This window comes from Heptranchias perlo, chromosome 1 (genome assembly GCF_035084215.1).
Source record: "Heptranchias perlo isolate sHepPer1 chromosome 1, sHepPer1.hap1, whole genome shotgun sequence".
NCBI lineage: Eukaryota > Metazoa > Chordata > Chondrichthyes > Hexanchiformes > Hexanchidae > Heptranchias > Heptranchias perlo.
The window spans coordinates 141,211,066-141,229,964 of record NC_090325.1 but is presented as its reverse complement, the minus strand read 5'-3'; the positions used below and the strand labels follow the sequence as shown (position 1 = coordinate 141,229,964).

The following is an 18,899-nucleotide window of genomic DNA, read 5'->3' as shown; positions in this document are numbered from 1 at the left end:
TGCTCAACCACTGTATCCTCCCTTCTCCCTTGCTCTGTTGTCATTCACCTTACCGTCAACACTTTATCCACTCCCCTTAGGGTGGATGGTGAGAGGTCTCTCACCCGCAACCTATTTTCCTCCTCCCCTCCCCCTCCTACTCTCTCTGTCTGATTCCCTCAAAGATAATTTGTTTTCTTTCAAAACACAACTTGTTTTTTAAAGAAGTAAAATTAGAATGAGAAAAGAATCTGCTTGATTGCCTTTCTGTTTCTTTGTCTCTTTCGCTCTATCTCGCCCTCTGTCTCACAGGTGGTAGAAATTAGAACCTCTGTCTCACAGGTGTAGATGAATAGCATTGATCTTTTCCATCTGTTAACGAAACACACGTGAAATAATTAGTTGGTTTTAAAATTCAACTTTTTTTTGAATATTTAACTAATATCTCTCACCTTCCTCTCTGACCCCAGTCTGTTTATCTCACTCTCACACCCCCTTTTCTCTGACCTCTTTTTTTCTGTCTCCTCTTAAAGTTTATAAAATGCAAAATAAGTGACAACAGGTGTGTAATCACAACACAATCATGTTTTCTCCCTCACACACACAGAAATAGCCTCTCTTTTTAAAAAAAACTCAAAATAAACTTTACCATTTGAAAATTGTCCTCTTGTTTTCCAAATTATTCGGAGAAAAGCTATTGAGCAAATAGTGCTAGAAACTTAAGAAAAATGTTCCATCAATACTATTGACTGAACAGTATTGATGCATCCTGGGAAATTAGGTGCACTTCACATGCTTAGACTGCACTTTACAAATTCAACACAGTGTCACAACTCTGGACAAGTGTTCTTTGTCCAAGCTCAGGCTTTTGAGAGACGAGCAAAAATTTTAATGAAAGCATTAAAAAGCACAAAATGCAATTCAACGGATATTTTAAGAAAGGTGAGGGGAACCAGGAAATTATAGACCTGTTAGTATAACATCTGTTGTGGGGAGGTTATTGGAATCTATAATTAAGGACAGTGTGTCTGAGCACTTAGAGAAATTTGAGATAATCAGAGAGTGCCAACATGGATTTGTAAAGGGTGTGTCATGTCTGACGAACCTAATTGAATTTTTTGAGGAAGTAACTAAAGTAGTAGACGGGGGAATGTCAATGGATATAGTTTATATGGATTTCCAGAAGGCATTCGATAAGATTCTGCATAAGAGACTTAGTTAAAATTAAAGCTCATGGAATTGAAGGCAAATTATGACCTGATTAGGAGATTGGTTAGGCAGTAGAAGACAGAAAGTAGGGATAATGGGTTTGTATTTGAATTGGAAGGAGGTGACTAGTGGAGTCCCACAAGGATCTTTGCTGGGGCCTCAACTATTCACTATATTAATGACTGAGATAACATAATAGAGAGCCAACTATCCAAGTTTGCCGATGACATAAAGATTGGTGGCACTGTAAGTAGTGTCGATGGCAGCATAAAATTACAAAGAGACATTGATAAATTAAGTGAGTGGGCAAAACTGTGGCAGATGGATTTCAAAGCAGGTAAGTGCAAGGTCATCCATTTTGGACCAAAAAAGGATAGATCCAAGTCTATTTTAAATGGTGAAAAGTTAGGAACAGTGGAGGTCTAAAGAGATTTAGGGGTCCATTTACACATCACTAAAATGTTGAGGTCAGGTACAAAAATAATCAAAAAGGTTAATGGAATATTAGCTTTTATAACTAGAGGGCTGGACTATAAAGGGGAGGAAGTATTGCTACAGCTATACGAAGCCCTGGTTAGACCACGGCTGCAGTGCAGATTCATCAGAATGTTACCAGGGCTCCAAGGGTTAAATTATGAGGAGAGATTACATAAACCAGGTGTGTATTCCCTGGAATATAAAAGGTTCAGGGGTGATTTGATTGAGGTTTTTAGGATTTTGAAAGGAATTGATAGGGTAGATAGAGTGAACTTTTTTCTGCTGGTGGGGTAGTCTAGGACAATAGGACACAACCTTAAAATCAAGAGCCAGGCCATCCAGTAGAGGAGTTAGGAAACACTTCTTCATGCAAAGGATGGTAGAAGTGTGGAACTCTCTCCCACAAAAAGCAGTAGATGATAGCTCAATTAATTATTTTAAATCTGAGATCGATAGATTTTTGCTAGCCAAGGGTATTAAGGGAAATGGAGCCAAGGCAGGTGGATGGAGTAAGGGTACATATCAGCCATGATCTCATTGAATGGCGGAATAGGTTCTAGGGGCTGAATGGCTTACTCCTGTTCCTATGTGATGTATGTATCTTCCTGAAATTTTTTTTTTGTTTAAGCCCTTATTTTAGACAGGAGAAATTTTAGTTACTGGGGAGAAAAAATTACATGAAAAAAATTTTCATAAAGCATTTTAAGAATTTTGTTTGAACCCGGTGCCCAGGTTGTGTGATCAGGAGTGATGAGTTTCCAGAGGCAAAACCCAGTATAAATGTGGATATAAGAATTTATAATGGGAGAAAGTTGACAAAATGATAGAAATGTGACAACAGGAAGTACGGTTTAGTAGACAAAGTGTACGTAGACCTGGGATTTTTAATATATTATAGATAGATAGATATATGTAAAATCAGGTATGTGTTGGAGACTTTTATAAAGTGGTCTTTTAGAATGAATCAAGTATTTTGTTCTCCCATTTATGTGTATGTATATTTACTCATCTAAATATATTTTTAAAAAACTTCTTCAATAAACTGTAATAAAAACAGAAAATGCTTGAAAAGCTCAGCAAGTGAGGCAGTATCTGTGGAGAAAGAAAAAATAAACTGGTTTGGACAGTTAACTGAAAAAATGAATCCTAAAAAGAACCAAATACTGTATGCATTCAGTATTGATGGGGAGTTGGGAAAGAAAGGAAAGAACTTGCCTTTTATATAGCACCTTTCATATAGCACCTTTCATATCCCAAAGTGCTCCACAGTCGATTAATTACTTTTCCAGTGTCATGTTTTGTAGCTAAACATGGCAACCAGCAAAGTCCCACCTACAGCAATGTGGAGTGTTGGTTGACGGACAACTGTTGGCTAAGGCACTGAAAGAATACCCCTCCTCTTCAAATAGTGCCCCCTCTACCATCTCCCTTGCTGAGATTAACTAACTCTGCCATACACAAGTTCCGCACCCATGATAGCCAAGTTCCGCACCCATGAGGACGGCCTCAACCGGGATCTTGGGTTCATGTCACGCTACACGTAACCCCACCAGCAAAAAGGGGGAAAAAAATTATGTTTTTTAATATTCTCTCTCTCTCTCTCTCTGCCATTTTGGGTTTCTTTCTGCCTGCCTGTGTAATTGACACAATGTATATCCAGTGTACTGGGATGTGCTGTTCTCCGTGACTGGCCTGTCTGAATAACAACGACACCTTTTGATTGGTGTGATGCTGTCCCAGCATCGTATAAGATATGCGATTTGAGAACCTTTTCACTCATTCATCTGACGAAGGGGATAATCTCCGAAAGCTTGTGATTTTAAAATAAATTTGTTGGACTATAACCTGGTGTTGTAAGATTCCTTACATTTATACACAAAGAAGGCTTGAGGTTCTATCTCCAGTTTCTGTGGCTCAGTTACTTGCTGGAGAAATTCACGGAGCCATCGGGGAGCTCTGGATGCTAACTAACCTGCAGTGAATTTGCTGAGTTGAATTTTGTAACTGCAAGGCCCCAAGTATTAGATTAAATTTGGCACTAAGCCTTCCTCTGAGGTGGTGTGTAACAGTGGAGACAACAGAAGGTAAAGTTAACACTGAGAATGTTCGTAATTCTTGCCTGCTGTGTCCTAAACCAGGTTCAGATGGCTTCAAACAGTTGGTGTTGAAAGTGGTGCCCAAATCTACATGAGGGGCTGTGTCCTGCCAGCCTGACCTCCACTTTTTCCTATTTTTCTGTGAGTTAATTAGGTAGTTGCACAGGATTGTGCATCCATTCCTGAAGGATGGAAAAAGGCTTGTAGCCTGAATTATTGTCACGGTAAAACGAAATGGCAGCACTAAATATATAATATGTTCAGTTGTAGAAATTATAATCAGTGGACCATTTTGCAATGTCAGATTTGCACTTTACGAAATGAGGTGGAGGAAATGCAGCTTCCTGATGACCTAATGGTAAAGATGCCTGCTTTGATTCCCACTCCTAGTTGCTAACCAATGACCCCTGTTGGAAAATATGTGTGTTGACATTGGGTGAGGTCACGATTGGGCTTGGGTGTGATGCCTCCCACTATCAAATAGTCTGCTGACACTCACTTTCTGAGAAAGAAAGACTTGCATTTGTATTGTGCCTTTCACAACCTCAGGACTTTTGAAGTGTAGTCACTGTTGCAATGTAGGAAAGGTGGCAGCCAATTTGCACACAGCAAGGACCCACAACCAGAGATAAAATAAATGACCAGATCACCTGTTTTTGGGTGTTGGTTGAGGGATACCACTGAGCCAGGGCTGACACACTTGAATAATGGCCACTTGAATAGGGTGCTGGAAGGCTATTGGTGCCCATGGAAAGTCATAACTTTCAAGAGAAAAGGGGGGAAAAAGTGTAGGAAAAATTAATTTTAATGGCTCATTCATTTTACCATGTTAAGTTTACATTATTTTGAGTAAAGTGTAAAATACTTCATAAAAATTCCTTTTTTCTCAAAATGCCTGTCCTTACTGTGTCATTTCATTTATATATAAAACTCATTGTTGCAGATCTCTTTGTTCAGGCCATTGATGCACTAACACACTGCAGCAGGAAATGGTATGATTTGGTTTCGCAACCACTATTGGTCATCAGGTGAATTTCTGATGCTGGCCCAGCCACTGAGAGCAGTGACAAGAGGAAGCTGGGCTTTATCACCGGAGGGAGGGAATCTGTTCTTGAGTGAACCTGGCCCTTCTTGTAACTTGTGAGTTTGCCATTTGTAAAGTAGCATTGCCAGAGGCCTGGAAGCAGGTGGCTTCCCCATACTTTCCATTAGAAAATAATTGGAAAATAGTGAACGTCACAGGAAGAGTTGATATGGTTGTCACTATTTGTTAAGTCCAAAACCAAACTGGGTGGGGGAAAGGGTGGGATCGTGGCCTGAGTTCTGAGGATTGATTTGCTCTTGTTGAAACGTCACCAAAAATCTTAATAACTAACAATTATGTCATAAGGCACGTAAGTGAGTGAGGGAAAAAGTGGACTTTATTTTAAAAATAAGGTTTTGGTTTCTGGTTTCATTTTTTAAAATTTTCAGAGATTCCATTCAAGGTGACTGTCTAATACAAAAGTAAACAGGTGGAAACCCTAAAACTTAATGGGAGAAATGGGAACTTAAATAAAAGCCATAAATATTCAAAGAATGAAGACAAGTAGAATATTTTACCAGTAAATGAGTAATTACAAATGTTTGTGAATCATATTTAATAATTTCTAGTATTTCTGCTAATTGCAGGATAGTTCTGTGATGTACCATGTGCACTTGGAATTGTACTGAAGTTGTCCATATTTACTTTATGAACAGTTGTTGGACATTACGTATTGTCATCCCATTTATTTGGACTAGATTCAGCCTCTGGTCCAGAACTAAAATGAAAATGGGTCAACCCCACATTACTATCCAGTCTAGCGGAACAATATCAGATGAGCAGTGACAAAAATCGACACCATTCCCGCTCTTGTGCAGTGCTACCCAACTGTACCTAATCTTCTTTCTACCTTTCTGTATGTATCTATGAATGCTTAATGATCTTGGCCTGGAGTTTGGACACAATCAGGAAATTGTGCCCAAAATGTGCCTGTCACTGCGCCCAAGTGTCTGCACAAACAAATTAACATAAGCCCGAATGTAAAATCTCCCCTGGAACAGGGCCAAAGGGGCCTCAAAGTGCTAGGGTGGGGTAGTATAAAAGGTGAGGGAAAAAAATTTTCCCTTCAGTGTGAAGCTGAAGACGACAAGGTAAGCAGCACTTATCTTTTACAGTAATTAATTGAAATCATTCTGTGCAGAGTATGAAGTATTTTTAACTTTTCCCTCCCTGCAGAGGAATAGCCAGAAAATGAGCCATCCTTCAAGTTGTTTTTAAAGATATATGGTTTCTGCAGCCGCAGGGCAAGCCTGAAGCTTTAATTCACTGTTGGTTAGCTGATTTGCACTGGATTCATATGACTACGGGTGCCTGTGTGCCTGAAAACCAAGGCACAATTCAATGAAACCCCCTGAACAAGCACAATTGGTGGAAACTCACCTTTCAATTCTGGGGTTGTGGCTAGTTTTGTGGGCGGGGACTGGTTCGAGCAAAGGGTTCAAGGGACAGACTTAAAAGATTGCGGATACTTGGGCATAATATAGTTATGGATGTAACTCATTCTAAAATTCCACGATCTTTTACGCTATTTGACTTGGTTCCGCCCAGATTTCCCAGACGGAAACTCTGGGTCCTTTTATATTTATCATGGCTCATCATGATGTGTAAGCTACATTAATATTTTTATTTCTTTCTCAGGTTACTGCGAGTCACAAACTAGACAGTTTTTGTACAGCATGGTTGTTGGAACTGTGGGCTTGCAGAAAAGGACCGAATATATTCTGCTGGCATATTTCCGATATGGTCTAAAACAGATCTGGTGAACAACATGGCTTCAGCTGTCATTAGCGAAGGGAATCGACAGGTCCTGAGTCTCTCAGGAGTGGACTCGGAAACCTGCACCATTGTGTTTAAAAACCACTGGACTCAGGTGAGCCTGTCTGTCTGTATGTGAATCAACCAAAACTTTCAATGTTTCTGTGTAAAATAAGTCAGTTATTCAATTACATTTGAGGCCAAGTAATGATTTCATTGACCCATCCCTCCCCAGCTGACAGGGTGCGCAGTGACTTCCTCCTGTAATCGTCTGCCAAAGCCAGAGGTTCAGGCCAGGAGCTATTTAATTTTTATTTTTTATTTTCCATTTTCCCCTACCCACTGAGGCCTCACCATGACTGAGATGGGTAATTCAACATGTGGGGAATCATTGGCATGTACCATCCCAAATGGTACCAAATATCCATGACTCAGAAACTTGTTTGCATAAAGACTTTATTTGCTCTCTGCATGCACTGCCCTCAATGCAAATCACTTGCTCTTTAACACAAAAGAGAACTCGATTTTAAAAAAAACAAATCTTAATGTAATACGGATATGGAATAGAATGTGGCTTATATTCCATATCCAATTGGCTCCAGCATCTATCACAATCCACAATGTAACGTACCCTACATCATAAATTAAAAGATGCTAATGGTATTTAATCACAAACTCTAATCATTTTTTCTTTTAGGGGTTGATTCTGCAGTCTGGCACTTGCAATGGGAAATGGCGCTCACAGCGACCATATCTTGGGAAATTGTGGGAGCTGGAGGGGGAAATTGGGGAGGGGGAAGGAGAAACACTTCTACATAACATGAGCTAAACTATCTAGTTTTAGAAATGAATCACAGCTGGGCTTGTTTTGCCTAGTTCCATACTCTCAATGTCATCTTTCTCATCTTCATCCCACAAAAATGGTCTGGTGTTGGCAGCCAAAATTGCTGCTTTATCATTTCTGCCGTGACATTACTGATTTTTAACAACCCTTTAAAAATATATTGAAATTATAATTGTAACAGAAGGTTGTACATTCAAAGACAAATTAATATGATATGGGAATTTTGACAAGTCTGTGGGGTATTTTCTATGTATAAACAACCCGAGTGGAGAGACTCATTAAAAATCAATGAGATTTGGCAGACCAGCATGGGTAACTTTATCCCAGTCCTCTTGGCACTGAAATGTTATGTAAACCCTGAATATGCAATCATCTTTTCATTCAGTGCTCAGCCACTCCCTACAGTATTGAAAGAAGCTTTGACATTTCACTGTGTACTTAAATGACAATTTTACTTATTGCAAATATTACATTTGGTACTGTTGCCATGTCATAAAATATGCTGGTTTTTTTTGGTTTTAACTGTTATTATCAATAAAATTTCTTTACTGTTTCTTCACCATTGAAGGACTGCTGGTACTAAACATGTTGCTTGCCACAATTGTTTTGAATAGGAACTTGCTGAACCAGATGAACACCACTCTAGATTGTTCCTCTAGTCTTCTTCTGAGTTATAAATATGCCAAAAAAGCAAAATACTGAAGATGTTGGAAATCTGAAACAATAACAGAAAATGCTGGAAACACTCAGCCGGTCAGGCAGCATCTGTGAAGAGAACCGACGAGTTAACTTTTCAGGTTTAGAGCCTTTGTCAGAACTGGAAGATATTACCGATTGATAATATCTTCCATTTCTGACGAAGGGTTCGTACGTGAAATGTTAACTCATCTGTTCTCTCCCCAGATGCTGCTTGACCTACTGAGTGTCTCCAGCATTTTCTGTTTTTGTTATAAATATGCCACTTGTATAGGAACATAGGAATGAGTGAATCGCTTCCCACACACGGAGCAAGTAGGAACATAGGAACAGGAGTAGGCCATTCAGCCCCTCGTGCCTGCTCTGCCATTTGATAAGATCATAGCTGATCTGTGATCTAACTCCATATACCTGCCTTTGGCCCATATCCCTTAATACCTTTGATTGCCAAAAAGCTTTCTATCTCAGATTTAAATTTAGCAATTGAGCTAGTATCAATTGCCGTTTGCGGAAGAGAGTTCCAAACTTCTACAACCCTTTGTGTGTAGAAATGTTTTCTAATCTCGCTCCTGAAAGGTCTGGCTCTACTCCTAAAATCCCCGACCATTGGAAATAGTTTCTCTCTATCCACCCTATCCGTTCCCCTTAATATCTTATAAACTTCGATCAGATCACCCCTTAACCTTCTAAACTCCAGAGAATACAACCCCAATTTATGTAATCTCTTCTCATAACTTAACCCTTGAAGTCCAGGTATCATTCTAGTAAACCTACGCTGCACTCCCTCCAAGGCCAATATGTCCTTCCGAAGGTGCGGTGCCCAGAACTGCTCACAGTACTCCAGGTGCAGTCTAACCAGAGTTTTGTATAGCTGCAGCATAACTTCTGCCCCCTTGTACATCGAGTCCTCTAGATATAAAGGCCAGCATTCCATTAGCCTTATTGATTATTTTCTGCACTTGTTCATGACACTTCAATGATCTATGTACCTGAACCCCTAAGTCCGTTTGGACATCCACTGTTTTTAACTTTTTACCATTTAGAAAGTACCCTGTTCTATCCTTTTTTGGTCCAAAGTGGATGACCTCACATTCACCTACATTGAATTCCATTTGCCACAGTTTTGCCCATTCACCTAATCCATCAATATCACTTTGTAATTTTATGTTTTCATCTATACTGCTTACAATGCCACCAATCTTTGTGTCATCGGCAAACTTAGATAAGAGACTTTCTATGCCTTCATCTAAGTCGTTAATAAATATTGTGAATAATTGAGGCCCCAAGACAGATCCCTGCAGGACTCCACTAGTCACATCCTGCCAATGTGAGTACTTACCCATTATCCCTACTCTCTGTCGCCTTTCGCTCAGCCAACTTCCTAACCAAGTCCGTACTTTTTCCTCAATTCCATGGGCTTCTATCTTACATAAGAAATAGGAGCAGGAGTAGGCCAATCGGCCCCTCGAGCCTGCTCCGCTATTCAATAAGATCATGGCTGATCTGATCCTAACCTCAAATCTAAATTCATGTCCAATTTCCTGCCCGCTCCCCATAACCCCTAATTCCCTTTACTTCTAGGAAACTGTCTGTTTCTGTTTTAAATTTATTTAATGATGTAGCTTCCACAGCTTCCTGGGGCAGCAAATTCCACAGACCTACTACCCTCTGAGTGAAGAAGTTTCTCCTCATCTCAGTTTTGAAAGAGCAGCCCCTTATTCTAAGATTATGCCCCCTAGTTCTAGTTTCACTCATCCTTGGGAACATCCTTACCGCATCCACCCGATCAAGCCCCTTCACGATCTTATATGTTTCAATAAGATCGCCTCTCATTCTTCTGAACTCCAATGAGTAGAGTCCCAATCTACTCAACCTCTCCTCATATGTCCACCCCCTCATCCCCGGGATTAACCGAGTGAACCTTCTTTGTACTGCCTCGAGAGCAAGTATGTCTTTTCTTAAGTATGGACACCAAAACCGTATGCAGTATTCCAGGTGCGGTCTCACCAATACCTTATATAACTACAGCAATACCTCCCTGTTTTTATATTCTATCCCCCTAGCAATAAAAGCCAACATTTTGTTGGCCTTCTTGATCACCGGCTGCACCTGCATACTAACTTTTTGATTTTCTTGCACTAGGACCCCCAGATCCCTTTGTACTGCAGTACTTTCCAGTTTCTTGCCATTAAGATAACAACTTGCTCTCTGATTTTTCCTGCCAAAGTGCATAACCTCACATTTTCCAATATTGTATTGCATCTGCCAAATCTCCACCCACTCACCCAGCCTGTCTATATCCCCTTGTAGGTTTTTTATGTCCTCCTCACTCTCTACTTTCCCTCCCATCCTTGTATCATCTGCAAACTTTGATATGTTACACTCGGTCCCCTCCTCCAAATCGTTAATATAGATTGTAAAGAGTTGGGGACCCAGCACCGACCCCTGCGGAACACCACTGACTACTGGTTGCCAGTCCGAGAATGAACCATTTATCCCAACTCTCTGCTTCCTGTTAGATAACCAATCCTCCACCCATGCCAGAATATTACCCCCAATCCAGTGATTCTTTATCTTGAGCAATAATCTTTTATGTGGCACCTTGTCGAATGCCTTCTGGAAGTCTAAATACACTACGTCCACTGGTTCCCCTTTATCCACCCTGTACGTTATGTCCTCAAAGAACTCGAGCAAATTTGTCAGACATGACTTCCCCTTCATAAAGCCATGCTGACTTTGTCCTATTAAATTATGTTTATCCAAATGTTCCGCTACTGTCTCCTTAATAATAGACTCCAAAATTTTACCCACCACAGATGTTAGGCTAACTGGTCTATAATTTCCAGCCTTCTGCCTACTACCCTTTTTAAATAAGGTGTTACATTAGCAGTTTTCCAATCTGCCGGGACCTTTGCCGAGTCCAGAGAATTTTGGAAAATTATTACCAAAGCATCCACAATCCTTACTGCCACTTCCCTCAAGACCCTAGGATGTAAGCCATCAGGTCCAGGGGATTTATCCGCCTTGAATCCCATTAATTTACTGAGTACCAATTCCTTAGTGATTTTAATCGTATTAAGCTCCTCCCCTCCCCCCTAGAGCCTCCTGTTTGTCCAGTGTTGGGATATTCTTAGTGTCCTCTACCATAAAGACTGAAACAAAATATTTGTTCAGCATTTTTGCCATCTCCATGTTTCCCACCATTAATTTCCCGGTCTCATCCTCGAAGGGACCTACGTTTGCCTTAGCCACCCTTTTTCTTTTTATATAACTGTAGAAACTCTTGCTATATGTTTTTATATTTTTTGCTAATTTATTTTCGTAATCTATCTTCCCTTTCTTAATCAATCCTTTAGTTACTTTTTGCTGTCTTTTGAAGACTTCCCAATCTTCTATCCTCCCACTAAGTTTGGCTACCTTATATGTCCTTGTTTTTAGTCTGATACTATCCTTCATTTCTTTACTTAGCCACGGATGGCTGTCATTTCTTTTACACCCTTTTTTCCTCAGTGGAATATTTTTTTTTTGAAAGTTGTAAAATAACTCCTTAAATGAACACCACTGCTCATGTACCGTCTTACCCTTTAATCTATTTTCCCAGTCCACTTTAATCAATTCTGCTCTCATACCATCATAGTCTCCTTTATTTAAGCTCAGTACGCTTGTTTGAGAACCAACCTTCTCACCCTCTAATTGGATATGGAATGTAACCATGTTACGGTCACTCATTCCAAGGGGATCCTTAACTAGGACATTATTAATTAATCCTGGCTCATTACACAGGACCAGGTCCAAGGTTGCCTGCCCCCTTGTAGGGTCAGTTACATACTGCTCAAGAAATCCATCCCTAATACACTCAATAAACTTAGCTAACAGTCTCTTATGTGGGACCTTATCCAATGCCTTCTGGAAGTCCATATAAATAACATCCATTGACATTCCCCTGTCCACTACTTTAGTCACCTCTTCAAAAAATTCAATCAGGTTTGTCAGGCACGACCTACCTTTCACAAATCCATGCTGGCTCTCTCTGATTAACTGAAAATTCTCGAGGTGTTCTGTCACCCTATCCTTAATTATGGACTCTAGCATTTTCCCCACAACAGATGTATGGCACAAAGTTAACTGTGGAAATGTTTCTAGTTCCATTTGAGTGTGGACATATATTTTTAATGCATATGAAGTGGCACTGATGAAATTTTAGTCCACATATATGACTGACTTAACTCCACTAGATCTATTGAACAGCACATAACCTAGGTTCCTTAGACCCAGATTAAAAGACGAATAAAACCACAATTCTAAAGAAACATCTATTCTACTCAAATTGACATTTTTATCTGGATAAAGAGTGGCTCAGATTTTCTCGGGGGTTTAATTTCCTTTGGTAGTGCACTGGTTAACCTGTTCACCTAAAATTCCTTTGCATGCTATGTTAATACAGTCGTTAAGTTGTTTATTGAGGAATTGTATTCAAACGTGGTATTGGTTTACTCACCCTTCTGTAATGAGTGTTTTTTGACCTACTTCTTTCCTCCATTCATCTGTCGATCCATATTTTGAAACAAAACGTGTTAGACTAGATGGCTGTCCTGGAGACTTATTTATACAGTGAGTAGTTGAACTACGCGATCTGGAAGGTGTCAGATTTGACCCCAGGTCTGTTCTATGTTTGCCATCTCATCTGGTGCAGTGTTAGTGTGCTACATTTAGCCTTAGTAGGGAGGAGAAAATCAGCCAGGGCTCCTGCTCACTGTCCAGTGTATTTGTGGCCTTTGGAAGAAAGATTGGCACCAATCTTCTGGTCGGAAAAGCTGTTTTCTTCTGTTTACTGACACACGCCATGATGTCATTTGCATTGCACATTAATTCATTTAACCTGATTCTGCCCTCACCCAATGACCATGCACGTGCACTTTCCAATATGGAGGTCATTAGATAGCTACCAGAAGTAGGAACATTGATTTCCACCCCACCCCCCGCACACTCTCCCAGCCCAGGTGCACTGAGGCTCTATATAGCACTGTGCTTCTGCCCCGAATGAGATTTCATTCTTAAAAACTGCAGGTTAACCTTTTTTCATTTAACTAATGTCAACAAACCTTATTCCTTGACAGGTGCTAAAGATTTTCGAAAGGCACGACCCACTGAAGAACTCCAGTGCAAGACATGGGGTTATCCCTTCTGATGAAGCCAGCGCTGTCCAGAATTATGTTGAGCACATGCTCTTTCTGCTGATTGAGGAGCGTGCTGAAGATACTGCCATGGGTCCCATTCTGGAGTTTGTGGTGACAGAAAATGTCATGGAGAAACTTTTTCTGTGGAGTCTTCGAAAGGAGTTCACAGATGAAATGAAAATCGAGCAGCTAAAAATGTACGAAATGTTGGTCACGCAATGCCATCAGCCTTTGTTGCACCACAAGCCAATCCTGAAGCCTTTAATGATGATGTTAAGTTCGTGCTCTGGGACTACTACTCCCCCTGTGGAGACTGAACTGGTTTTGTTGCTTAACCAGCTCTGTTCCATCCTGGCTAAGGACCCTTCCATCCTGGAACTCTTTTTCCACACCAGTGAAGACCAGGGAGCAGCAAACTTCCTCATCTTCTCCCTGCTGATTCCTTTCATTCACCGAGAGGGAGGAGTGGGACAACAAGCTCGAGATGCATTGCTGTTTATCATGTCTATGTCAGCCGAACAGGATGTAGCAAAACACATTGTGGAAAATACATACTTCTGTCCGGTAAGAGTTTAAACATTTAATGCTAGTAATTGTGGCTCCTTATAATTAGAGGGAACTTGATGGTTAAAACAGGCCACTTAGTTGACACTAGTTGAAATTCACTAACCTGAAAAATCAATAATTGAACTTGTCTCATAAAGGTCCGAGGACAGTCCACTCATCCACAATAGACATTTGTGCAAAAAAAATGTTTTAAAATAGTTTTGTTCTTCAGAAATATATTGTGACTTTTTTCTTCTTCACAATATATAATGGCCATAAGAAAGTGGTCTTGACAAGCTGCACCTTTGAAAGAGTTTTGAAGATAGCAAATTATTTTCACCAGACATACAACCGCACTCTTTTTTGTAAGTATACCATTGTTGGAAATAGATTGCAAGGCCAATTTGTGATATTTTCAAGTTGCAAAAACAAAAGTTTTTTTTTTAGGAAACTTGTTTCATGGTGGGGTATTTTGGGCAAGCTTCATCTTTCTCTGTCAATTTTTAAATTCATTGTCTTCCTAGTCTAGCACCTCCATAGCTGAGAGGCTGTGTACACAGCCAGTTCTTGGGTAATTGCCAATATCCCTCTGACCAGTTGCTAGGAGGCATTAGGGACCAACCAGTCATGTTACTCTCTTCCAACTTTTCCCTCACCTCTGCTTGAAGCCTCTCTGCCCAAAGCAGGGAAATGAACAACTTGACAGCCATTTTCAAAATGTGGCCCGAAGTTTGGGACTCTTTGTGAAGAGTCAACACTGAAGAATCGCATGACACTTAGTTGAGTAGATCACACCTCTTTGAAGTACCAGAGTTCAATTTATAACTGCAGAAGTCCTGTGTGTACCTTCCAGTGGGGGTCACTGAATAGTGATTTAAAAAGTAGGATCCGTGGTTGATTTTATTTTTTTTGTTTTGTTTCCCTCTTTAGCAGATTGTGGTGCTCTTGGATCATGTCAGCTAGTGTGGCACAAGCAATTCAGATATGGGGATCAGACTTAGAACCTCTTGATCTGTAGGGATCAGTGCCACACTGGGAGGAGGGGTGGGGGGGCGGTGACAATGCATTTCCTCACCGTTGACACCACAGTCAAAAAAAAATCCTGCCAGGAAGTGTACACAGGATTTATGCAATTATCAATTCAACTCTGGCACCTCATCACGGGAGCTTCTCTGATTATTTTTGAGCTTTATTACAATTGATATAACAATTGCTGTCGGTAGGAATTGCAGCTTAATGTACTGTAACCAAACAGAATGAAATTATTCTGTAAATTTGCAATTGACCTGTTTATAGGGCTTTATAAGCACCACCTCTCTCAGCCCCTCCACTGCCTCTGTGTTGTCAGGTTGCTTGTCCGTCATCCAGTACTGGATGAGCAGAAATTTCTTCCAATTAAACATTGGGAAGACCGAAGCCATAGTCTTCGGCCCCTGCCACAGTCTCCGTTCCTTAGCCACCGATTCCATCCCCCTCCCTGGCCACTGTCTGATGCTGAACCAGACTGTTCACAACCTTGTCATCCAATTTGACCCTGAGCTGAGCTTGCAACCCCATATCATCTCCATCACCAAGGCGGCCTACCTCCACCTCCATAATACCGCTTGTCTCTGCCCCTGCCTCAGCCCATGTGCTGCTGAAACCTTCATCCATGCTTTTGCAACCTCCAGACTCAACTATTCCAATGCTCTCTAGGCCGGCCTCCCAACTTAAACCCTCCATAAACTTGGGCTAATCCAAAACTCTGCTGCCCGTATCCTAACTTGCACCGAGTCCCGTTCACCTATCACCCTTGTGCAATCTGACCTACATTGGCTCGCGTTCCACCAACACCTCAAATTTAAAATTCTCATCCTTGTGTTCAAATCTCTTCATGGCCTTGCTCCTCCCTATCTCTAACCTCCTCCAGCCCTACAACCCGTCAAGAACTCTGTGTTTCTCTAATTCTGGCCTCTTGTGTATCCCTGACTTCCTTCGCCCCACCATTGGTGGCCGTGTCTTCAGCTGTCTAGGCCCTAAGCTCTGGAATTCACTCCCTAAACCTGTCCACCTCTCCACCTCTCTCCCCTCCTTTGAGACGCTCCTTAAAATCTCTGACCAAGCTTTTGGTCACCTGTCCTAATGTCTCCTTCTTTAGCTCGGTGTAAATTTTTGTCTGCATATGCTCCTGTGAAGCACCTTGGGACGTTTTACTACATTAAAGGTACCATATAAATGCAAGGTATTGTGTTGTCATACAGTAGTTGTGGGGTCCATTGGTACCAAGGTGTGTCATCTGATCAGTTTCATGGCTATTGTATTTGAGGTTAATTCTATACATGAGCTGGCTTTTATCCATTAAAGTAAACACATGCTGGTTTACACAGTAACTTTGGCGTGTCTAGCAGTGCATGGCAAAGGCTTATTAAGAAGTCTACAGCTTCACAATTGACTGCTCTGCTCTCGGTGCTGATGGATCCTGTACCTGCAAATGTTGGAATGACACAAAATATCTCGAAAAGATAAATGTTAAAGCTTGTCTTCCATAACTATTTAATATTATGCTCATAACCAAAATGCCTTTAAGTTTCAGACATCTGTTTGTGAATTATGTCAAAGCAACAAACAGTCTGAGCAAGTATTGTTTAGATTGAAACTGTAATCGGTTTCAGTGGTAATAAATCTGAGAGTATATTTTTTACGAATTTGCGTTCCTGTGGGTAAAGTTCTATGCTGCAAGCATAAATTTGTAAAACATCGTCTCTGATATTTTAGGCTGGCAACAAGCCGGAGATTTTTTACTGGATCAAATTAGTGAAGTTAATTTTATTTTGAGTTAATTAAGGGAAACTGGCTATTGGACCAGCAAAGGATAAAGATGTGCTCCTTCTTTCTTTCAGCCTATCAATAGACCTTAAAGCCTGGAGGCCTTTTTGCTGCATTGGAGAACAGCAGATAGAAGGGCCCAAGGCAGGCAGGCAGCCAATCCTGCACCTGCAGGCTTCTGTTGCTGCTCCATTTCCCAGGGTAAGGCTCTACCTTGCTAATGACCTGGCCCACCAATTAGGGCACTCTAACCCTGAGAGGCAGAGTGCAATTTGGGTGGTACAACTCACAGAATCAGGCAGACAGTCTTGAAGTTGCACACAGAAGGGCTATTATAAAAGCCTTAAGACACTGAGACTCCACTTAAATACATTGAGGACAAACTACATACTGCAAAGAATGCACTTTTTAAGAGATGGGAGATTGAAATGGTAACCCATAAGCCATGGTTATAGCGCATTTTTGAAAGCAATAAATGAGAGCTGTTAATGTGTATTCAGAGTACGGAATAAAACCACTATATTATTAAAAAGCATCTGGGCATGATACTTTCTCACCTTGTGAATACTTCCTGAATGGGGAAGGAGCATGAGAACCTACCACTTCTGTTTCTGTCTAGGCACTTTTACATTTTGTTAGGGGGTGATACTCCAGGTAAACTCTGTGCTGCAATTTTCCCTGTTTATGCATAATGATGTGAACGCTCAAAAATGCGAATGAAGACTGATGGCAGTATGTAAGATCTACGAAAACATGGGTCTCCGATGCCATTAAGTCTCTGGAGGTTGATGCCAGGGGAACCATGTGTTTACCATCAACAGCACCCTCTCAATGTAAATGGCTTCTCTCTCCTCGTTCACTTCTCTCTCTTCTTACACTTGTTTCTATTTGTGTTTCTCCTCCTCTATTTCCTTCTTCACTTTTCTCTTTAACTCTTTCTTTCTGACTTTCACTTTTCCTTTACTCCCTTGGCATGATTGACATGGACTCTAACCAATCCAGATTGCTGCTGTTCCTGTAGTTTTTACTAAAAACATTAACGTTAGGGAATTGGAGGTGCTGTAGGTTAAACACTAACCTTTCACTTCTGGGATTTGAGTTCAAATCCAGCTGATGCTGCTGGGATGAAAGTCTCCTATTTGCTGTCTGTGGGTTTCAGCAATACCAATCCAGTTTCTATTGGACAAAACTGTTTCTAATTTGGCACTAATTGGCAATCTCAGAAATGCCACAAGATGGCTGGTGTGAGAAATGGAGAGAATGTCCTATTGGTGCATTAGGGATTGCTCTTCTGAGGTTGGGGAAAGGAAACATTGTTAGGTTAGAGTAGAGGGGGCTTTACTCTGCATCTGGGTGCTATATCTGACTTGAAAGTGTTTGATGCTGACACTGGGTGCCTAAAATGGGAAAAGTTTCATTCCCCAGCACAACATCCCTCACCTTTTTATGAACAAAAAAACCCCATTAAAATCAGCAGATTTGTGACTCTTGTGATGTCCATGACAAAGGTTAATAATGGTTCTAAAACTGCTTGCTGTTCTGTCGAGTAATTTGTATTGAGAAAATCCAGTTTCTCACATTTTGCAAAACTTGATTTCTTTTCCTTTTTTTTCCCTAAAGGACTTGCAGGTCTCCCATATGATGATAGATTGAAAACTGGTGCAAAATCAGCTTGCATTGTTTCCATTACTGTCAAAAGATTTCTTCGTCCTTGCAGAGGACATACATGGAGATTTGTCATCCTCTTTTATACTTCCATGTTTTTCATCCCAAAGGATGGTTCAAGTTTTGCTTAGAGAAAGCCATTTAATCTTAAAAAAAAATGTACTGTAGTGACAGAGAGAGTGTCAATGCTTGGAGGCACATTAATCATTATACATCTGGTCAGTAGCATGTTTCAGGAAACAATTTGCACCAGCGTGTATTAGTCCTGCTGCAACTTTGCAAAAGCCTCCCAAGGTCTTTCAGAGGTGAAAATTAGTTTTTCTTTTACAATCCTAATGTGTTTTACAAGATTTTATTTACTACTGCTGCTGCTGCACCTGCACTTGTGCCGTGTCTCTTACTTACCATGGGAGTAGTTTATTTGCAGAAAAGTGTTATTAAGCTTGAGCCCAGATTTGAAGTGCTTCGGTGGGGTTGGGGGGGTCTGGCTTACTGCCTTGTAGTATATCTGAGGCTTTGACAGAGTTAAACACTTTCAGTTGCTCACAGGAATTACAAATTGTTAT

At 40.7% G+C, this 18,899-nt stretch overlaps 1 protein-coding gene across 2 annotated transcripts in view; it reads left to right on the top strand.

The window, feature by feature from the left end:
* The window catches only part of fhip1aa (FHF complex subunit HOOK interacting protein 1Aa), a 149,554-nt gene that overhangs the window by 75,213 nt on the left and 55,442 nt on the right, over positions 1-18,899 (top strand). For both annotated transcript variants that reach the window (XM_067992080.1, XM_067992071.1), the window contains 2 exons: positions 6,484-6,715; positions 13,258-13,881. In XM_067992080.1, coding sequence (XP_067848181.1) covers positions 6,614-6,715; positions 13,258-13,881 — 726 coding nt within the window. In that variant the 5' untranslated portion in view covers positions 6,484-6,613. The remainder of the gene's footprint in view (positions 1-6,483; positions 6,716-13,257; positions 13,882-18,899) is intronic.